Source organism: Perissodus microlepis, chromosome 16 (assembly GCF_051167445.1).
Source record: "Perissodus microlepis isolate ML-2025 ecotype Zambia chromosome 16, ASM5116744v1, whole genome shotgun sequence".
NCBI lineage: Eukaryota > Metazoa > Chordata > Actinopteri > Cichliformes > Cichlidae > Perissodus > Perissodus microlepis.
The window spans coordinates 32,704,749-32,723,208 of NC_140476.1; the positions used below are offsets into that span (position 1 = coordinate 32,704,749).

Genomic DNA, 18,460 nt, shown 5'->3' on the forward strand with positions numbered 1-18,460 from the left:
GTTTCTTATTGTTAAATCCTGAACACTGACTTTAACTGTGGCTGTAAAAGGCTGAAGTTCTTTAGAGGTTGTTTTGGGTTCTTTTGTGACCTCCTGGAAGAGTAATCAGTGCCTTCTTGGAGTCTGTCAACAGTAGGGATGGGTATCGTTTAGATTTTATCCGATACCAGTACCAAACCGGTACTTTTGAAATGGTGCCGGTGCTTAAACGGTGCTCGAACCAGTGCTTAAAGAATGGCGAACACACACTTTGTCCAAAAACCTCTCATGTTTAGCTGTTTTTATGTAAAAAGATAACAATGTTAGCCTTTTCTGCAGCTATAGGGGATTTATGGCATCACTCTTGGCTGGAAGCAGTGCTTAAACAATGGAAAAAACACAAACTTTGTCCAAAAACCTCTCATGTTTAGCTGTTTCCCTCTTTTTCTTTGGTCATTTTAGCCTTTTTGGCCAGGGTGAAGGGAGTATCTGCCATCAAACACGAAGACAGCCGCATGTAGCTACGACTGTGTTTGCTAGTTCACCTTACGTGCATTAATGTAATAACGTGGTTAGCCTACTCAACGTAAATTACACACGAACAACATTAAGCTCCTCACGCAGAGAAGAACGGCTGCTGCTGCCATAATCATCCTCATCATTTCTGCTACACTGGCAGGGCTAGGGGCCAGGACTCTCCTCTTCGGGTTTTTGGGGGATGTTGCTAACTCCAGGACCGATAACAGGCACCACACCTGCAGTAGATGTGCTCGGTGTGAGGTCTCGCAGCAAGCTATCAAATACGACGCATTTCTCGGCTTTTAACAAAATGCTATACGTCGCCAGGTTCGTCGTCAGATTCGAGGAGTTACCTCCTTTGCACAGTATCACCTTAAAGCACTTGTTGCAGGCTGCTGAGTTTGCATCTTTTGCTGTGAAGTACAGCCAGACTTTGACCGCTTCGCTTTGGGCATTTTTAATCTGTAGCTCTGCTCTAAAACAACGTACGTACCTGGACCCGCCTACTATCCTTGGAAACGTAAAATGATTGGCTAGAATCTAAAGTGTATCACATCTCAGGAAAAAAAAGCACCGAAATAAAGCACCGAAATGTGCGCTGCTTTTCATTCTGGACCCTAGTCAACAGGTCTGTTGGTAATTAGCCCTGGGTGTGACTATTGAACTTGGCTTTCCAAAATATGTGGCTAATCAGTTAATTAATGATTTAACAAGCGGGGCAATTACTTTTTCACATAAAGCCATTTAAGTTCAGGCACCTTTTTTCCTTGAAGAATTAAATTATCATTTGGTCTAAACTTAGTGTAAATTTTGCTGACTGAAAATATTAGTGTGAGAAAAATATATACAAAAAAATCATGGAGGGGGCAAATACTTTTTCACAGCATTGTACTTTCAGCGTGATACTGTTTTTAGGTTCCAGTCTCACTTTCATGCTCTAACCATTTCATTTTTACAGAGGTACACATTGTGAAACACATGGAGGACAAAGTGTGTTCAGAGTCCCAGAATGTGACGTTTAATGTTGAAGTCTCTCACCCTGGAATTGACTCAGTCTGGACATTCAGGAACCAGCAAATCAAACCTGGACCCAAATCCAAGATTGAGTCGAAGGGAAAGGCTCACTCTCTGACAGTCATTGACGCCATGAAAGATGAGGAGGGCCAGTACATGTTTCATGCTGGTGAAAAGACATCTAGTGCCATGCTTACTGTCTCTGGTATGTCTAACTTTTAAGATATTATGGATATTGTGTGTTTTACTCAGATGAAATCATTTACACAATCACTGATTTTAAAAAAGACTCACTGGCACATTGGGGTGGTAGTGCCCATCTTCAAGAAAGGGGATCGCACTCCTCAGCCTCCCTGGGAAGATCTATGCCAGATTACTGGAGAAGGGAGTACATCAGTTAGTTGAACCTCAGATTGAAGATGAACAATGTGGTTGTATTCCTCAACGTAAAGAGCTGGACAAGTTTTCTATCCTCTCAAGAATATTCAAGCATATTCTACAAGCGTTTTGTGTATTAGGAGAAGGCATTCGAGAACATGGGGTATCCATTGCTTTCTTGCTTCTGGGCCAGAGATGAGTTTTTGTGGAGGAATTTAAGAATCTTGGGCTTGTCCACAGTGAGAGGAGAGGGAAGTAGGGGATTGATGGATTAGTGCAGCGACTACAGTGATTTGGACACTGTAACCCTCCATTGTGGTGAAGAGAGAGGTGGGTGTCCCTACGTCCCTACTCTGTTCTATGGTCACACGCTCTGGGTAATGATCAAAAGAATGAGATCTTAACGACAAGGCACAGAAATTAGTTTTCTCTGAAGGATCGCTGTGCTCAGGCTTAGAGATAGGAGTTCAGTTATCTGAGAGGGATTCATTCCACATAGAATGGAGCCAGGTAAGGTGGTTGGTGCATCTGATGTTTCCTGGGTGAGGTGTTCGAGGAAGGGTAGACACGAGACATGCTGGAGGGATTATGTCTCTTGGCTGGCCTGGGAATTACTTGGTGTAACCTTGGATGAGCTGGAGGAAGTGGGTGGGAAGAAGAAGGTTTGGTCTCTTCTCAGACTGCTGCTCCTTGACCTGCCACTTCAGATAAGGGAAATCCACACACTAGATGACAATTTGTTACTTAATTGTTGGTACACATTTGACATTTTGCTGACATTTATACCTACCCATACCCATCTTTGACAAAAACGTGGATTATTTTAAAGCAGCTGTTTTTTATTATGACAGAAGATTGTGTGTGTTGGCATTTGTTGTTTCTGTGATTAGGACATGTGGTCAGAAGTGAAACAGAAATGTTACTTTCTGCTGCCATTAGGTGGAGCCATTACACGGCCCCTGCAGGATGTGACAGTGGCGGAGTCTCAGACTGCTGAGCTTGAGTGTGAAGTTGCAAATGCCAATGCTGAGGGCAAGTGGCTTAAGGAGGGCCAGCCCATTGACTTCAATGAGAATGTGGTGAGTGAGGTGAACGGAGCCATCAGGCGCCTCATCATCAACATTACCAGGCCACAGGATGTCGGAGAGTATACCTACCAGGTGGCCAACTCCAAAACTACAGCTAATCTCAGGGTGGAGGGTAAGTACTAGCTTCCCACTACCACACACACACAGTGTTCACATAACCAAGATAAATAAAACTGGACGTTTACCGGGAACATACTGAGGTAAATTAAATACGACAATCAAAATAAAAGTAGTTATTGAAAGAAAATTTAAAAATTAACATTTTGTGGGAAAAATGCAAAGTGAGTGCTGAAAACTGAAAGATTTTGTCTATCTGTCATATTATATACAGCTCTAAAGGTTATCTGGGAATGTCCTGTTCATTTGTCGCAAAAAATAATGGCTTGGTAAATGTTTGTTTAAACTTTTATGATAGTTTCAGACAGACTCACTATCAGAATATTTGCAGTAGTTATTATACATATTATAGCTCTAGTAACTATAATAAGTGTTATATTTGTACGGTCGATCCATGGGACCAGTACTCCAATACTGGAAGTCGGGATTAATCCTAATCTCTGATCCTATGGGTTTTACCCAGAAGGCGGAGCAGATCTTAGATGGAGCGTATGGGTGAGGGGATTCATCCAGTACTAACTATCTCTCTATAAGTACTAACTACCCTGGCTCCTCTCATTTAAAACAAACAAACAAAAACAAAAAGCGGGAGCCCTCAGTAATTTAGCAGCTTGTAAATCTAAGAATAATAGGAGCTATTTATACTAATATGGATTCATCCTCAGGTTTTTACATTTACTGTTTCACGAAAGTTTAAAAAGGTTCACAATTGAAACTTTTTGAATACAACGTATTTTATTAAAGAAAAAGCCAAAGTAAATTAGAATAATTATTACAGAATCAAATTACTTAAATTATTCTTACCTAATTAACTGATTCTGAGTTAATGCTGATTTTATTAGAATCTTTGAGAGGAGATGCGAGAATGGGCACAGACACACTCATCTCTGTGTGGATATTGTCCAATAGAAATAGAGCCAAGTTCATGGAAGTTGCATCCCATTCAGAAACAATGGAAATCCCAATCCTCTTGGATTTATAATCCCAAACGGCAAAAATAAGTAGAGAAAAGGTCATAAATCCTAAATCCAATTAGTGAGCCCACAGTGTCGGCATTGGTTGTTCCTCTGGTGTTACTTGCTATAATTTCACCTCAATAACAGTGGCTGTGACATCCATCCACCATTACTGACACCTCATCTGTCCTAACACATTCATTTTCTCCCTTTTTTCTCTTCATAACTCTGTTTATTTGTCCCATTATACTCAATATGATTTCTTTTATTAAATCCTGCACATTAAAATCAGACATTCTTTTAGATTAGTGGCTCCTCAGGCTCGCTCACTTCCCCCTCCCATCCTCCACACCCACACACACCCACAGCCTCTGAGGTCATCTCCACACACACACTCAGTGAGAGGCCTGCACCTAGAATCATTATTATAGATTATATTTTCTTATTTGTATGTTGGTTAAATTTATACCTGATTATATTCTGATCACTATTAGGAAGCGAAACATGATTAACCACCAGCAAAATCCCCTCATGTTAATCTGTGTTTAACACTTGCAACATACTTCATGTATCATACAATCATGTGTGATGATGATGATGGGTTGGCAACACATTTCTGTTTTCAGCCACACACAGACACTAATCTGCCAAGGATGAAGCTGGATAATATCTGCACATTAGAATAAGTTTCATTCCTCATATTAATTAGACTTATATCTCTATTGTATGTTTGATTAAAAACAAAGATGATTTATGAGTAAAAGCACATACAGATAGACTCCATTTAGCACTCTGCATCACTTTTAACATAAGAGGCTGGATGTTAAGAACTTGTACTCTCAGATGTGATGAGAGGTAAGCCGGGGGGACTTCAGTCTCTGTCTGTCCCACCTCTCCTGACAGAACTAAAATGCTTCCAAAACTAACGAATCACCTCCGTGTGTATACATTAAAGTTAGCAGAGTTTTATATTTATATGCAGGAGTGAAGATCAAGAAAACTCTGAGGAACCAGACCGTGACGGAGACCCAGGAAGCAGTGTTCACACTGGAGCTCACACACCCTGATGTGAAAGGATCCCAGTGGATTAAGAACGGGGTGGAACTGCAAAACAGCGAAAAGTACGAGATTGTCTCCAGTGGCGTGGTCCAAACGCTGAAGGTCAAGGACTGCAACATACAGGACGAGTCTGTTTATTCCTTCAAACTTGGAAAACTTTCTGCCAATGCCAGACTCAACGTAGAGAGTAAGTGTCAGATTTTTTCAGCCTTACATTCTGCACTCACATAACCAAGAATTGTGCACAATGTTGTCACGTATCATCATCGTCCTTGACTGCTTAAAAATTTGAGTGCTTTATCTGCTACTTTTTTTCCTGCAGAAATCAAAATCGTGAAGAAGATAAAAGATGCGACGTCTCTGTTGGATGGCACAGCCTCCTTTGAGATGAGCCTCTCACATGACAACATCCCTGTTAGGTGGATGTTTAATGGTTTGGAGCTGAAGTCAAGTGAGAAGTGCAAGATTCTGTCTGAGAGGAAAGCACACAAACTGATCCTGAAGAATCTGGACAGCAGCGATGCAGGAGAGTACGTGGCTGTGGTTGGACACTTGCAGTGCAGTGCCGTACTCACCGTGGAGGGTATGTAGCACTATAAGACAAACTGCATGTGAAGTCTTGCATTTAGATCGCAAGATAGTAACTCCAAGCTGCTCTCTGACACATCCATCAGAGTATGAATGTTAGATCAAAAACACTTAAGCACAGATTGCAGGTAGAGTGAAAAGCAGTCCATCCACTTACTGAAGAATATAAAGAATGTTTATGGTGTTTGAGATGAGAAGAATATTTGTCTAATCTTTTGTTATTCATGTCTTGTGACCTGATTTACTACATGCAGCTCTGGAGGTCACTAAACCCATGAAAAGTGTGGAGGTACCAGAGACTCAAGTGGCCACATTCGAGTGTGAAGTCTCCCACTTCAATGTGCCGTCCACCTGGCTGAAGAACGGAGTGGAGATTGAGATGAGTGACAAGTTCAGGATTGTGGTTCAGGGAAAACTCCATCAGCTGAAGATCATGAATACCAGCAGGGATGACTCTGCAGAGTACACCTTCATTTGTGGCAACGACCAAGTGTCTGCAACACTTACCGTCAACCGTAAGAATTCTGACATCCCATATCGTGATATGAAAATACTGTATCAGAATAAAACTTTGAACCAGATTTCATAGTGGGGGGAGGGTGGGGTTAAAATAATTTCTAAATTATATAATCACCTAATTTAACATATTTTAAGCTTTAAAGTTTCAGAATTCTCGCTATATATTTGAGCTTTATTACTATTCTGTCCTCAGAGTGCTAGTTTGTCCTTAGATTGTAAACATCAGAGAAACTGGGTTGTATTTTCTTCATCTGAAGTACAGGAAATCATAAAACAAAATAAAAGTATCTGAATAACTGCATACAGTAATAGCTGAAATTCTTCAAAAGCAAACACAGTGAATGTGTCTTTTTGTATTTCCCTCAAATTTTGTCCTCCAGCTGTTCTGATCACCTCCATGCTGAAGGACCTGAATGCCCAAGAGAGAGACACTATCACCTTTGAGGTCACCGTCAACTATGAAGGCATCACGTACAAATGGCTGAAGAACGGCGTGGAAATTAAGTCGTCGGACAGGTGCCAGGTCCGCAGTCGGCAGCTTACGCACTCCCTCACCATCCGAAATGTTCACTTTGGAGACGGAGGAGAGTACAAGTTTGTGGCCGGCTCTGCTGCCACCACTGCTAATCTCTTTGTCGAAGGTAACCTGGTGCTGAGCACGTTTACAGTCTGTAGAGGTGAGAAATGCTACGAAACGTCTCTGAAAATGTTGTTCTTTCAGCTCGTGTGATTGAATTCACCAAGAAGATCAAGGACATAAAGATCACAGAGAAGAAGAAGGCGATTTTTGAGTGTGAGGTTTCTGAGCCAAACATCCAGGTGATGTGGATGAAGGACGGTCAGGAGATGGACATGTCTGAGGAAAGGTCTGTCAGTGCTTGTTAAAGTTTGGCCACGCTTACTCTGAAAATCACTATTCCCAGCGTCTCCTTCCTTTAGACAATGAAAGCTTGTAGAGGTTAATTGTGAGTTGGATATCTTCTGCCTTGTATCCAAAGGTATATTGTGACAGCAGAGAAGTATGTTCACCGCCTCATGATCCAGACGGTTCGGATGTCTGATGCTGGGGAATATTCAGTGGTAGCTGGATCAAGCGTCTCCAAGGCCCGGCTCACTGTGGAGGGTCGCGACATTCGGATCTCGGAACCTCCTGAGCGGGAAATTACGGTGAAGTGGTTTTAAAGTTCATTTACTGATGTTTCAGAATAAAACTTCTGTCTTTCAGGTAATCACAGTTTGAGGATTAAAGGTGATTCGCTGTTTTTTAAGACTGTTCATTTATTTAATTGCAATGAGTTTCATCTTATTTTAATCCTAAGTTAACTTTTGCAACCAAAGCTGCTCTGTTTCACAACCACAGGAGTTACGCAGAGAAGTTAGTGTCAGTTTGGTGCATCTATATGTTTTAGCTTGGAAAGACACGGGCGAAGTTTACAGATACTGAACCTGAGATTAACATTTTTATTTCTCTTTTATTTCTTATTTAGAAATATGCCTTAAAGTAATAAGGCACAAAGATACACTAGAAACAGTGTGTAAATATTTAGATATTCTGTTCTCTCTGTGGAAGCAGTGACGATTGGCCATAAAAATAAAAAATAACTATTAATGTTTACATATGACCCGCTCAGGTTTGTCAGTCCCCACAACATGTTTTACTGCACTCACATTTTAAAAAGGAACTTAAATAGTAGAATTTTGGGTGCTTGGTGATTGTATTTACTGACATTTTCAACAGAAAATAGGGCCTTAACTCTATTATTGTAGGGTCTACCGTACAATATAAAGCACCTTGAGGCGACAGTTGTTGTGATTTGGCGCTATATAATTAAAACTGAATTGAATTGAACAGAGATAGAAATGTAAATATTACACTATCCCCTCCTAGGTTCTGGAGAAACACCGTGCAACCTTTGAGTTTGAAGTGAATGAAGAAGATGTGGAGGGTCACTGGCTGAAGAACGGTGTGGAGATCCAGTTCTCGATGGAAGACAGATTTAACTACGTGACCATCAGGAAGCTGCATCGCCTCACCATCTCAGAGACCTACAGGAGTGATGCTGGGGAGTACACCTTCATCGCTGGCAAAAATAGAAGCACCATGCAGCTTCGAATAAACAGTAAGTCCAGCGTGACGTCACACAGAAAGAATGATGTACAGTATGACTGAACACATAAAAACTGGTTGTTTCTTGTTTGTTTCTAAAAAGGCCATTTATTTCAAACTTTCTCATCAGTGATACAATTGTGCTTTGAAGGTTACATATACTCATCATTCTCACCATTTTGGCTTTATAATTATTTCTTTGAGCTGCTATTTTTAAGGGTAAAATGTCTGTTCAGCATATATCTTTAATGACTTAAATAAAATTAGAACTGGGTGCATTTGAATTTTTTTAGGACTTTTCTCTAATCACAGGGTTAAACGTATATGTACAAGCTCAAGTATATACAGCGCTCCCTCGCTATAACGCGGTTCACCTTTCGCGGTCTTGCGGTTTCGCGGATTTTTTTTGGTGCAATTTAGTTTGGGGGGTTTTTGGGGTTTTTTTACAGCACATTGTCAGTTAATCTCGTGCTGTGTCTCCTGTACAGTACAGAATGCGTTCAGCTTGTCAAATTTACATAAATCTTCGATTTCTAGCAGCGTGACTCTGACATGAAGTTTTCTCCCCAACAAACACAACAACGCTGACGAAACGTCGTCACCTGCGGGTCCCTTTGGTTTCATTCTGTAATACTGGACTTATTTTTCTACAAGGCCTGAACTTTGAGAATATTTAAATAAGAGAGAAAAGTGTATTAAGTGTGTAGTGAGGGGTTTGACAGCCTTAAAACATCTATGTTAATTGTAAAAAATAAAGTTGGCTACTTTGCAGATTTCGCCTATCGCAGGTTATTTTTAGAACGTAACTCCCGCGATAAACGAGGGACCGCTGTACATGCAGAAGTGCAGCTGAAGGTTCTAGCAGGCCTAAATGCAGACACGCAAGGATGGACACAAGGAAGCAATTTATATTACATTACAAAAGGTCCAGGAAACAAAACATGAAGCACAAAAGGGAAAATTAAATCCACCCACAGAGAACAGCAATCAGGAAAGTGGAGATGTGATGAAAGCAAGACAGCTGAAAAGAAATGGATGATGAGAAAACTAAAAGCAAGGCACAGAGGACAATGAATCCAAATAACACAGGAAGTGAAATATATGGTACATAGACACACATGAAATTAACACAGGGGAAGTGACATGAGAGGATGGAGCAAGAAGCTTTGAACAAGGAGCAAACTAACACAAACGGAAACAGAACAAATTATGTAGTTTTCATGCCGCCGTATATTCCAGTTAAACTTTACCTCTAAAATATTCTGCCTCGTTCAGTCCCCGAGCCTCCTCAGATCCTTCGCCACATGGAGCCCCAGTCGGTGGAGGCTGGAAAACCAGCTCGCTTCTCAGTCCAGGTGAGCGGTGTTCCCCAGCCTCAGGTCTTCTGGTACAAAAACTCCCAGGCTCTCTCCGCTGGCTTCAAGTGCAAGTTCCTGCACGATGGCAACGAGCACACACTGCTGCTCATCGAGGTCTTTCCTGAAGACGCTGCTGTCTACACCTGTGAGGCCAAGAACGAGTATGGCACTGCCACAAGCACTGCAACACTCAATGTTGAAGGTGAGACATGGATGTGACTTGATATTCAGTTTTGTATAAAACAGATTGTTGGTTTCTGCTGAAATTGGCATTTTTTTCCTGAGTAGAGTGCATGCTCTCGCCATTAGCCCAACATCACAGTTTTCATGGACACAACTCTCCACCAGAAATAGGTCAGATCGTATCAGAAGGTGGAAATGACTTCTGCATATTTTTAAGTTGCACTTTATTATTAATTCAACGTGATCATTAAGAGGTGATGATAGCTTCAATATAATGCAAATGATGTAGGGCAGCTGAACAACAAGCACTAAAATAAGAAAAGCAAAAAGTTTTCCTAAAGTTTTGGAAAAGATAAAGAAGAAGACTATTTGTATAAGAGTGTTCTTACCTGACAGCACGTGGAGTTTTTGCACCGCTAACCAACCAACTAACTAGAAAGTGTATGAATATGCAGTGTAAGCCTGCAGGGGAGCCTCCACACTGCCCCCCCTGGTGGATACACATGCTTTTACCACCGATTGCTCATTAAGGGCGTTACTACTCATAGTTGTGTCGTCCACGTCACAGGCGGCAATATAACAACCGTCAAGGAGACCGGTCAAGGATTGGCCGAGGACCCACCATGCCCCTGTCAGGGTCCAGGCAGACATTGTAAGTGGCTGTATCTGTACTGATTCAGGTTCTTGTGTTGCAGTTTCAGAGGTGGTTTCTCCAGACTCCCCCGCTACTGTTGCTCCCCCTGTCATCATCTCACCCATCGCCAGCACTTCAGCCTGCGAGGGCGCACCAGCTTGCTTCCAGTGCAAAGTCCGTGGAGATGGTAAAAAATACAATTTCTTATTGAGTGATGCTGTGATTTTTTTTAATACTGAAACAAAGTGACAGTATTGCTCAGTTCCTGGTAGTTACGCTGCACAGAATTTTAAGTTGAAACTTTATTCAAACCTGTGGCCACTTCCTGTGAATGGAATTTCCTACCTACGCATAAGTTTCAGTGGTAGTAGTGTGTCCTTTGGTCTTCTCTTGAAGCCATTGGGACTTCACTGAAACTTGATTATGGCACGCGACTAATTAACCACCTTCAGACTTATTTACTCTTGCTGTTGACCCACAGTGCAAATTTACTGCAGTATATTTACACAAGCCGTGCTTTTTCCTTTGTCAACCATCAAGATGTGAAGATAAGCTGGTTCCACAAGAAAAAGGAAATCAAACAGTCCGAATTCTTCAGAATATCTCAGTTTGATGACAGCTGTCAGCTGGAGATCTCCAGGGTTTATCCAGAGGACGAGGGCGAGTATACCTGCATGGCCACAAACAATGGAGGGACGTTATCCTGCTCTGCAACTCTTACATTAGACGGTGAGTTTATTACTAAAAAGAAAGGCTGCTTTTCTTACTCTGAGACAATTGAAGTGTCAATAACAGAAGCTCACAGCAGTGCTGGTTTCAGATCAACACACTCTCACTGAATCTGTTGATTATGATTTGGTGTTGTGTTGTCTGGCGATAACAAATCCTGCACATTCAGTTTTCAGAACTCGTTCTTTGAGGTTAGGATTAAGTTATACATTAAAGTGAATCTCAACAGCAACAACAGTGGGCAAAGGAAAAAAATCTGCCTGTGTAATGATGGCATTCATCCATCCATCGGCTGGAGCCCATCCCAGCTGTCTAAGGGCGACTGGAAGGGCACAGCCAGGACAGATCGCGAGTCTGTTGCAGGGCTAGCACATAGAGACAGACAACCATCCGCACTCACATTCACAACTTTAGAGGTGTTCACAATTTAGAGTTACCAATTAACCTATCACTACTAATTGCATCTCTTTGGACTGTGGGAGGAAGCTGGAGTACCCGGAGAGAACCCATCGTACTGCCTATGATGGCATTGGAGGATCATAAAATGAATAATAATAAAAATGAGAAAAATGTGGGCTTTTGTGTTGGAAGTGTTTATTAACCATGTAGAATTAACTTTGTAAAATTACTCCCATTGCAATGGGTTTTATAGTTATATAGGAATGCAATGAAAGGTGACCAAATAAAGGAGAAAAGAAGAATAACTGGAGAAAGAGTTCCCTGTCGTTTATGACAAAGTGTGGCTCAGGAAACAACCTTTCATAAAAATACAAACAAGTAAATATCATTGTGTTTACTTTTTCCTTTTTCACCTGAGTTCTGTGTCAAAGTTTTTATTCACGCTTTCTTTACTGAAATATGACCTCATGAGCCCCCAGTCAGTTTCAGTTTAGTGATTTGAAATGCTAGTGGGGACGCTCAGCCATGATAGTGAGGGATCATTTGCTCTGGTCCAAATAGTTTTGGTTGTTTTGAGTATTTTTGTAGTTAGTTAGTTTAGTTTGTAGTTTCTGTTATGCTGTGAAAGGACAGAAGATATTCCCTTATTCCCAGCTCCTGACAGATCACACAAATGGTGCTTACTGGGATGTGAATAGAACAAAGTACACTGAGCCAATGAACATGCTTTATTTCAGGGCAAAAGTAAACGTGGGACAGATCTGCCACCACCAACATCACTCGCCTAAAGATACCTTCAATTTGCCAAAAGCCAATTTCATCCAACCAATCACAAGCTGTACAGTGCCACATGGGGGGAGGCCCACTTTTATGCGTGTGTAGCTAGCATGCCAAAATCAGAAATAAGCTGGTTCCACAACCAACACTCGGTTTAGCCTAACAAGAATGAAAACACTGCCACTCTCATCGTAGTGGATGCTTTGTACTAGCATGCAGGCCAGTACTCCTGTAAGACTGCTAATACTGCTGAACAGGCCACGTGCTCAGCCACACTCACCATAAGCGAAGAAGGTAACCCGTCCTAATTAGCTCCAGACAAAACTTGAGAGGATGTCCTGAACTGATGTGCAACATCACTCTCACATTAGTTACTAGTGGGTTTGATTCTCTTTGAAATTATTTTTCAATCAGAAAAATTTAACATAAAAGCCTCAAAACAGGAACTGACAGAAGTTAGTAACCTGACTCGTTTTCAGATACAGAATGTGAAGATGCTTCAAGGCAGCTACAGTAAGACTTACATTTATTTTAGTGTGTTTGAGCGCACTGCAGTATTAAAAACAGCAAAGAAAAAAGACGAAAAACTAATTAAATGAGTCAGTATGTCTGTATTGTTAAAAATAAACAAAAGTTCCATTAAATAAAACATGCGATACAAAACTCAAACATGTTTGTATTAAAAAGATAAAATTGTGAATAACTGTATTTAAAGAAGAATAAACTGTTTAATTAATATTTACAAATTCATTATATTCAAATAATCATGGGTAAGTGTTTAAACAGATATTATTAACACATTTACATACATATTAGCCGCCTAGCTTAATTGTTTCTGATGATTAAGGGCCGTGGAATGCACTTTGGACGTTTTTTGCTCACTACTGACTTCAAGGCTTCAAATATATTTTCTCCCCCTGGTGGCAATGCAACTTCTACATGCAGTAATGCAGGATCTGCATGTGTGTCCGTTTCACGTTTTGGAGAGGCAAAGCAGCATTATTTAGGTAGAATGTGCACACAAATGCAGAAGAGGCTACAGTCCCTGGCACCAATATACCATTACAATAACGTCCATGACCCAGGATAACAACTGTTGAATGGACCTAGGCTTCCCTCTATTAGAAAACACTCAGGCATCCTCACCCAGCCACAGAGAGGACACCCAATGCTGAAGGTCCTGCACCCACAGAGATTAGAGGCCATCAGCCCTGTCAAGAATGATGCCAGGTTTCGCTTGCAAAATAGAGCAAGGCGCTGGCAACTGCTTTTTCAACGCAACCTTGTGACAGAAAAACCTTTTTTTTATATTCTGAGTGGGCTGGCACATTCTTAGTCCAGCTGATGGACCTGACATCATCCAGACAGGCTGTATAACAGTACCTGGGTGTTTACCTCCTCTTCCTCCTTATCCAAACACTCTGAGACCTGCTCAGAATAAGGATATGAAAGCAATACTTTCTGTAGGGAAAGACATTAAGAGGGGTAGAAAACTGTCAGTACACATGTAAATGTACATTATATGTGAAAGAAATGTGTGTCTACATCTGCCCATGTTGGGATCAGTGTGTTGATGAAAAGGGAATAAATGTCATGGCTTTCTTCACAGTGACTCACGTGAGAGAGCAGGCTGAAACCAAGACTGAGCTGGAAGTCAAAGGTAAGGTCATAAAGATAACTTTTCACCACATATTAGAGCGTGCATTACTCCATCATGGATGGAGTGGAAAAACTACAGCTGGAGCAGATTTCTCTCAACTGAATTTTGATTTGAAAGTAGTCTGTCACTGGATAACTCCAAGCTGTGGCTCACTGAAGCAGATAAATTGTTTGTGAGAGCAAAGTGATAACCGCTACATGAGTGGATGCTTTGTGTTGGATCGTACTTGTCATGCGTCCATGCTTTTATCATTTCTATATTTCAGGATGAACTTTGACCTTCCACAGTTGCATGACATTTTTATATATATATATATATATATATATATATATATATATATATATATATATATATATATATATATACACACACACATACATATATATATCTATACATTATATATATATATATATATATATATATATATATATATATATATATATATATATGTTGATAGGAAACACTTTCCAAATTATCTTTCATATTCCATCTGGTCCTACTTTGATAATATTTTGTGGTTTCCCTCAGGTGAGAATTTGTTGAACTTGAGCAGTTTGCATTCAAAAGTTTATTTATCTTTGGCATGAAAGTTCATCTGATTTTCTTCCCAGAAAAACGCGGGTCTGTATTTTTTAAAGACATGGAGGATTGCCGAATCTGGAACTGATACCTTCCTCCTGCAAAATATTTCTTAGCCTGGCTTGCAGATAGTGGAATGTGATTCCTGTGGTTTGCTTTCTAAATAACCCCAGTAAACCTATATTAGTTCGAATAAACGCCGTCTCACCAAATTCTGCTGCTTCATTGGTTAATTTTGGAATATAATATTTGTTTTTAGAGAGTTCTGCATCTCATACGTGTGCATCTTTCATTCCCTGTTTAAGTTTAAGGATTAGAAAGGGCGTTTATTCTTCTGTCTGCAAGTCAGGTAAGAAATATTCTAGCATAAAACAAGTTTCAAGAACTAAAACACGCAAACGGTAGCAGTCCATCTTGAAAATATGCTTCTTTAATCACAACAAAATAATATATGTTTTGAAGAAATTTCCACAGACGAAGGATCAAAACTTCCTGCAGGTTTCTAATAAAAAGAATCAAGTCTTGCGTTTATTCGAACAAATATGGTGAGTGAATTTTCTTATGGCATTGTGAGTCCTTGCATGCATTTAATATTTCCATTAATGATTCATTCAAGTCCTTTTTTCAGTTTTTACCCCTGGAAGCTGTGTTGGTCTGACAGTTGTCCATTTCTGTTTGCAGAACTGTTCTGTCCTCAAAGAAAAGAAGAAACTGTGCATTGCAGCACAGAACTCACTGCCACTTGGCAGCTTAGAGGAGCCTTCTCCGACACTGAGGATTTCATAGATCATGGCCTGGTGTCAGCCAATCGTTGCTCCAGCAGGACTTCATCCATCAGCTCATGGACAGAAAACATTAAACCATCTTTCACAAAGAAACTTAAGTTTCAGTCCGTCTTAGAAGGGGAGGCAGCAGAGTTCAAATGTAAACTGATTGCCTGCCCTCCTCCTACTATCCTCTGGTTTCATAATAACAGATCTATACCTAAAGAGCATAGACGCAGGATCTACACTGACAGCAAAATGCATGTTCACACTACCAGTCTAGTTATTCATGGTGTCAAAGAAAAGGACTCGGGCAGTTATAAGGTAATGGCAATAAACATAGAGGGTTCTGCAGAATCCACAGCATCACTTCTGGTGTCACTGAGGGAAGAGCAGTCTGCTAACTATCTTGGCTTTATTAGACGCACTGCTAAAGCCCACGAGAGCATCAATACCATGGCAGAGCAGAGGAAAGAGAGGAAGTTTAGGGTTGACCTCAGATATGTCGGGTCTCCTTTTGACAAAATGTCCAAGGTCCATCAGGGTAGATCTCGATCTAAGAGTGCTCTTGTGCGTACTGTGTACTTCATGCCTGGTTCCCATTCAGAAGACAAGGAACCAGAAAAGGAGTCTAAGCGGTTAGAAACTGCCTCTGAGCGTGCCCTGTCTCCTACCCCGATGTTTGACAGATGTGAGCGCTTCAACGACAGATTCAGTGACATCTACTGTGACCGACGCACTGGCACCAGGTTCAGTGATAAGTTCAGTGACAGGTGCAGTGACAGATACAGTGACAGGTTCAGTGACACTGAGAGTCTCCACAATGAGGTAAGAACAAAACTTACTACACTCCAAAAAGCTGTCAAACAGAAAAAGAGGCTTTCTATTTCCACCATGTCTTCCTCTGAGTTTGAGTTAGAATCTGTTGCCAGCGAGTCAAGTTATGCAGATTATGTTGAGAGACTTAGGGTCAAGCCTGCTTCTCTGCCTGATGTTCAGCATTTCAATCGACCCTTTGATTTGGGTGAGACGTATAGGGAGTTTCAAGGTAAAACCTCTAGCAGGGATCCCGCTGAGCCTTGTGTTAGACATTCATTCGAGCCTCAGTCGAGAACCAGGGCCATCCAATTAATGAGAGGTGAGCTGGTCAGGACAAGTGTGTCAGAAACAGAAAAGACATCAGACGACAAACATTCAGAGAAACTAGAGGATAAAAAAGTTAAGGGTTTTGTTGAAATACAAGCAGATGTGGTTGATGACCATAAGGTGCAGGTTACAAATGTTGGGATGACAGCATGTAACCTCGAAGGACCGCTCGGTGAGAAAGCGGTTTACCCAGAAACTACAATGTACACTGAAAGTGGGGAACCTGTTAAAAGTCTGCCTTCTCAAGAAGCAACATTACTCATACAGTCAACCATGCCAAAGTCAGTCACATCTACCAGAGAGAGGTTTCTTAGAGAAGACACAGCAGCAACAGAAACAGCTGATCTGTGTAAAGAAGCATTTGCTGGGGAGGATTTGAGGGCTCGTTACGAGCAGAGCCTGGAAGCTGAACGAATAGCTTGTGAGGAGAAACTCCTTGCCCTGAGGATCAGGAAATGGCAGCAAGGGAGTAGGATGTCAGAAGAGGAGACATATGATCCTGAAACTGATCTGCCCATTGTCCCTGAGGCAAAGTCCACAGAGCCCACAGGGCACATTTACAACCAGCAGGAGAAAAGAGCAACTGTGGAAACTGAGGCCATACACTCCTCTTTTCATGAATCACTCAAAAAAGAGGCATGGGAAGATAAATCTGAAGGAATGGCTCAATCAACACCCACATCTACAATAAAGATGAGAAGCAGAGAAGTGGAAAGGTCTGCCTCTGTGGGTACAAAAGCTTCCACAGTGACAATTGGGCTAGAAGATGACACAGCACCACAGACGCTGATGCAAAAGTCCCAAAAGTCACCAAGAACAAAACCAAGGCCAGAGGACAGATTCAGAATTTCAGAGAGCTTTATTAGTGAAAAACAAACACCAGACAGCAAAGGGGAAAAACAGGTTGAGCCATGTGATCAGTTTGCAGGCAAGTTTTTTAGAGCTCCGTATGAGAAGAAGCTAGAAACTGGAGGAACTGAATGCGAAGAGAAACGCCTTCCCTTAGGGATCAGGCAGGAAGGCATGAGAATATCAGAAGAGGAGACATTTAACTCAGAAACCAATCTGCCTATTCCAGCAGGCACACAGTACAAGGAGAGTGAGAAGCACATTCACACCCCACAAGAAGTAATGGAGAAAAAGATAGCTCCTGTGCCAATGCCTATGGCACCTAAAGTCAAAGGTGTAGCAGAGCAGCTTGAAACATCTCCCCGGTTGGTCAAAGGACAAATGAAAACAAAAGTAGAAGAACTGGAACATGAGAAACAAAAATTGCAGAGATTTAAAGCTAAAGCAGCAGAAGCTGAATATGAGTCTAGATCTGAAACAAAAGCTAGAGCAGAGAAGATGCTGTTTGAGAAGACGAGAGCAGAAAAGGAGCTCCAGCTGTCAAGGGAAAACATCTCAGACCTGAAGAGTGAGAGTGAGAAGTTTATTAGTGAAGAGGAGGCTTTGACTCAGCGAATAAGAAAGTGGCAACAGGATGTTTTAATGGAACAAGAGCAGACTGCAGAACTTCAAGGTTATTCACCTTTCCAGGCAGGGAAGACCACTGAGGCAGGAACAAATCTTGCAGAGGCCTCTGCTTTAGAATTGGCAAACACAGTCATAGAGAAATGTGTTTCTAGTGAGTCTGCTCCTGCTGGTTTCCAAGATCAGGAGGGTGAAACTCTGCAGTGGCCTCTGGCTGGTGAACTGCCAACAGAGGGCCGTGTGACAAGGCTGCAGAGGGACAGTGAGCACTTTGTAAGTGAGGAAGAAGCACTGGCTCAGCGCATATTAAAATGGCAACAGGATGCAGTTGAACAAGAGGATACAGCTGAGCTTGAGTCTGAGTGGTCCCAACTGCCCCTGACTTATTGTGAGCCCCATCATAGTGGCATGTCTCATGAAGCCCACCCCAGTGA

General features: G+C 41.5%; 1 protein-coding gene across 22 annotated transcripts in view; it reads left to right on the plus strand.

Annotated features, from left to right (window-relative positions):
* ttn.2 (titin, tandem duplicate 2) overlaps positions 1–18,460 on the plus strand; it is a 221,696-nt gene that overhangs the window by 21,582 nt on the left and 181,654 nt on the right. For all 22 annotated transcript variants that reach the window (XM_084909012.1, XM_084909028.1, XM_084909015.1 and 19 more), the window contains 13 exons: positions 1,457–1,717; positions 2,830–3,090; positions 5,034–5,297; positions 5,433–5,693; positions 5,953–6,213; positions 6,598–6,858; positions 6,939–7,083; positions 7,216–7,384; positions 8,106–8,337; positions 9,600–9,884; positions 10,561–10,686; positions 11,040–11,228; positions 14,014–14,064. In XM_084909012.1, the coding sequence (XP_084765138.1) occupies positions 1,457–1,717; positions 2,830–3,090; positions 5,034–5,297; positions 5,433–5,693; positions 5,953–6,213; positions 6,598–6,858; positions 6,939–7,083; positions 7,216–7,384; positions 8,106–8,337; positions 9,600–9,884; positions 10,561–10,686; positions 11,040–11,228; positions 14,014–14,064 (2,766 nt within the window). The remainder of the gene's footprint in view (positions 1–1,456; positions 1,718–2,829; positions 3,091–5,033; positions 5,298–5,432; positions 5,694–5,952; positions 6,214–6,597; positions 6,859–6,938; positions 7,084–7,215; positions 7,385–8,105; positions 8,338–9,599; positions 9,885–10,560; positions 10,687–11,039; positions 11,229–14,013; positions 14,065–18,460) is intronic.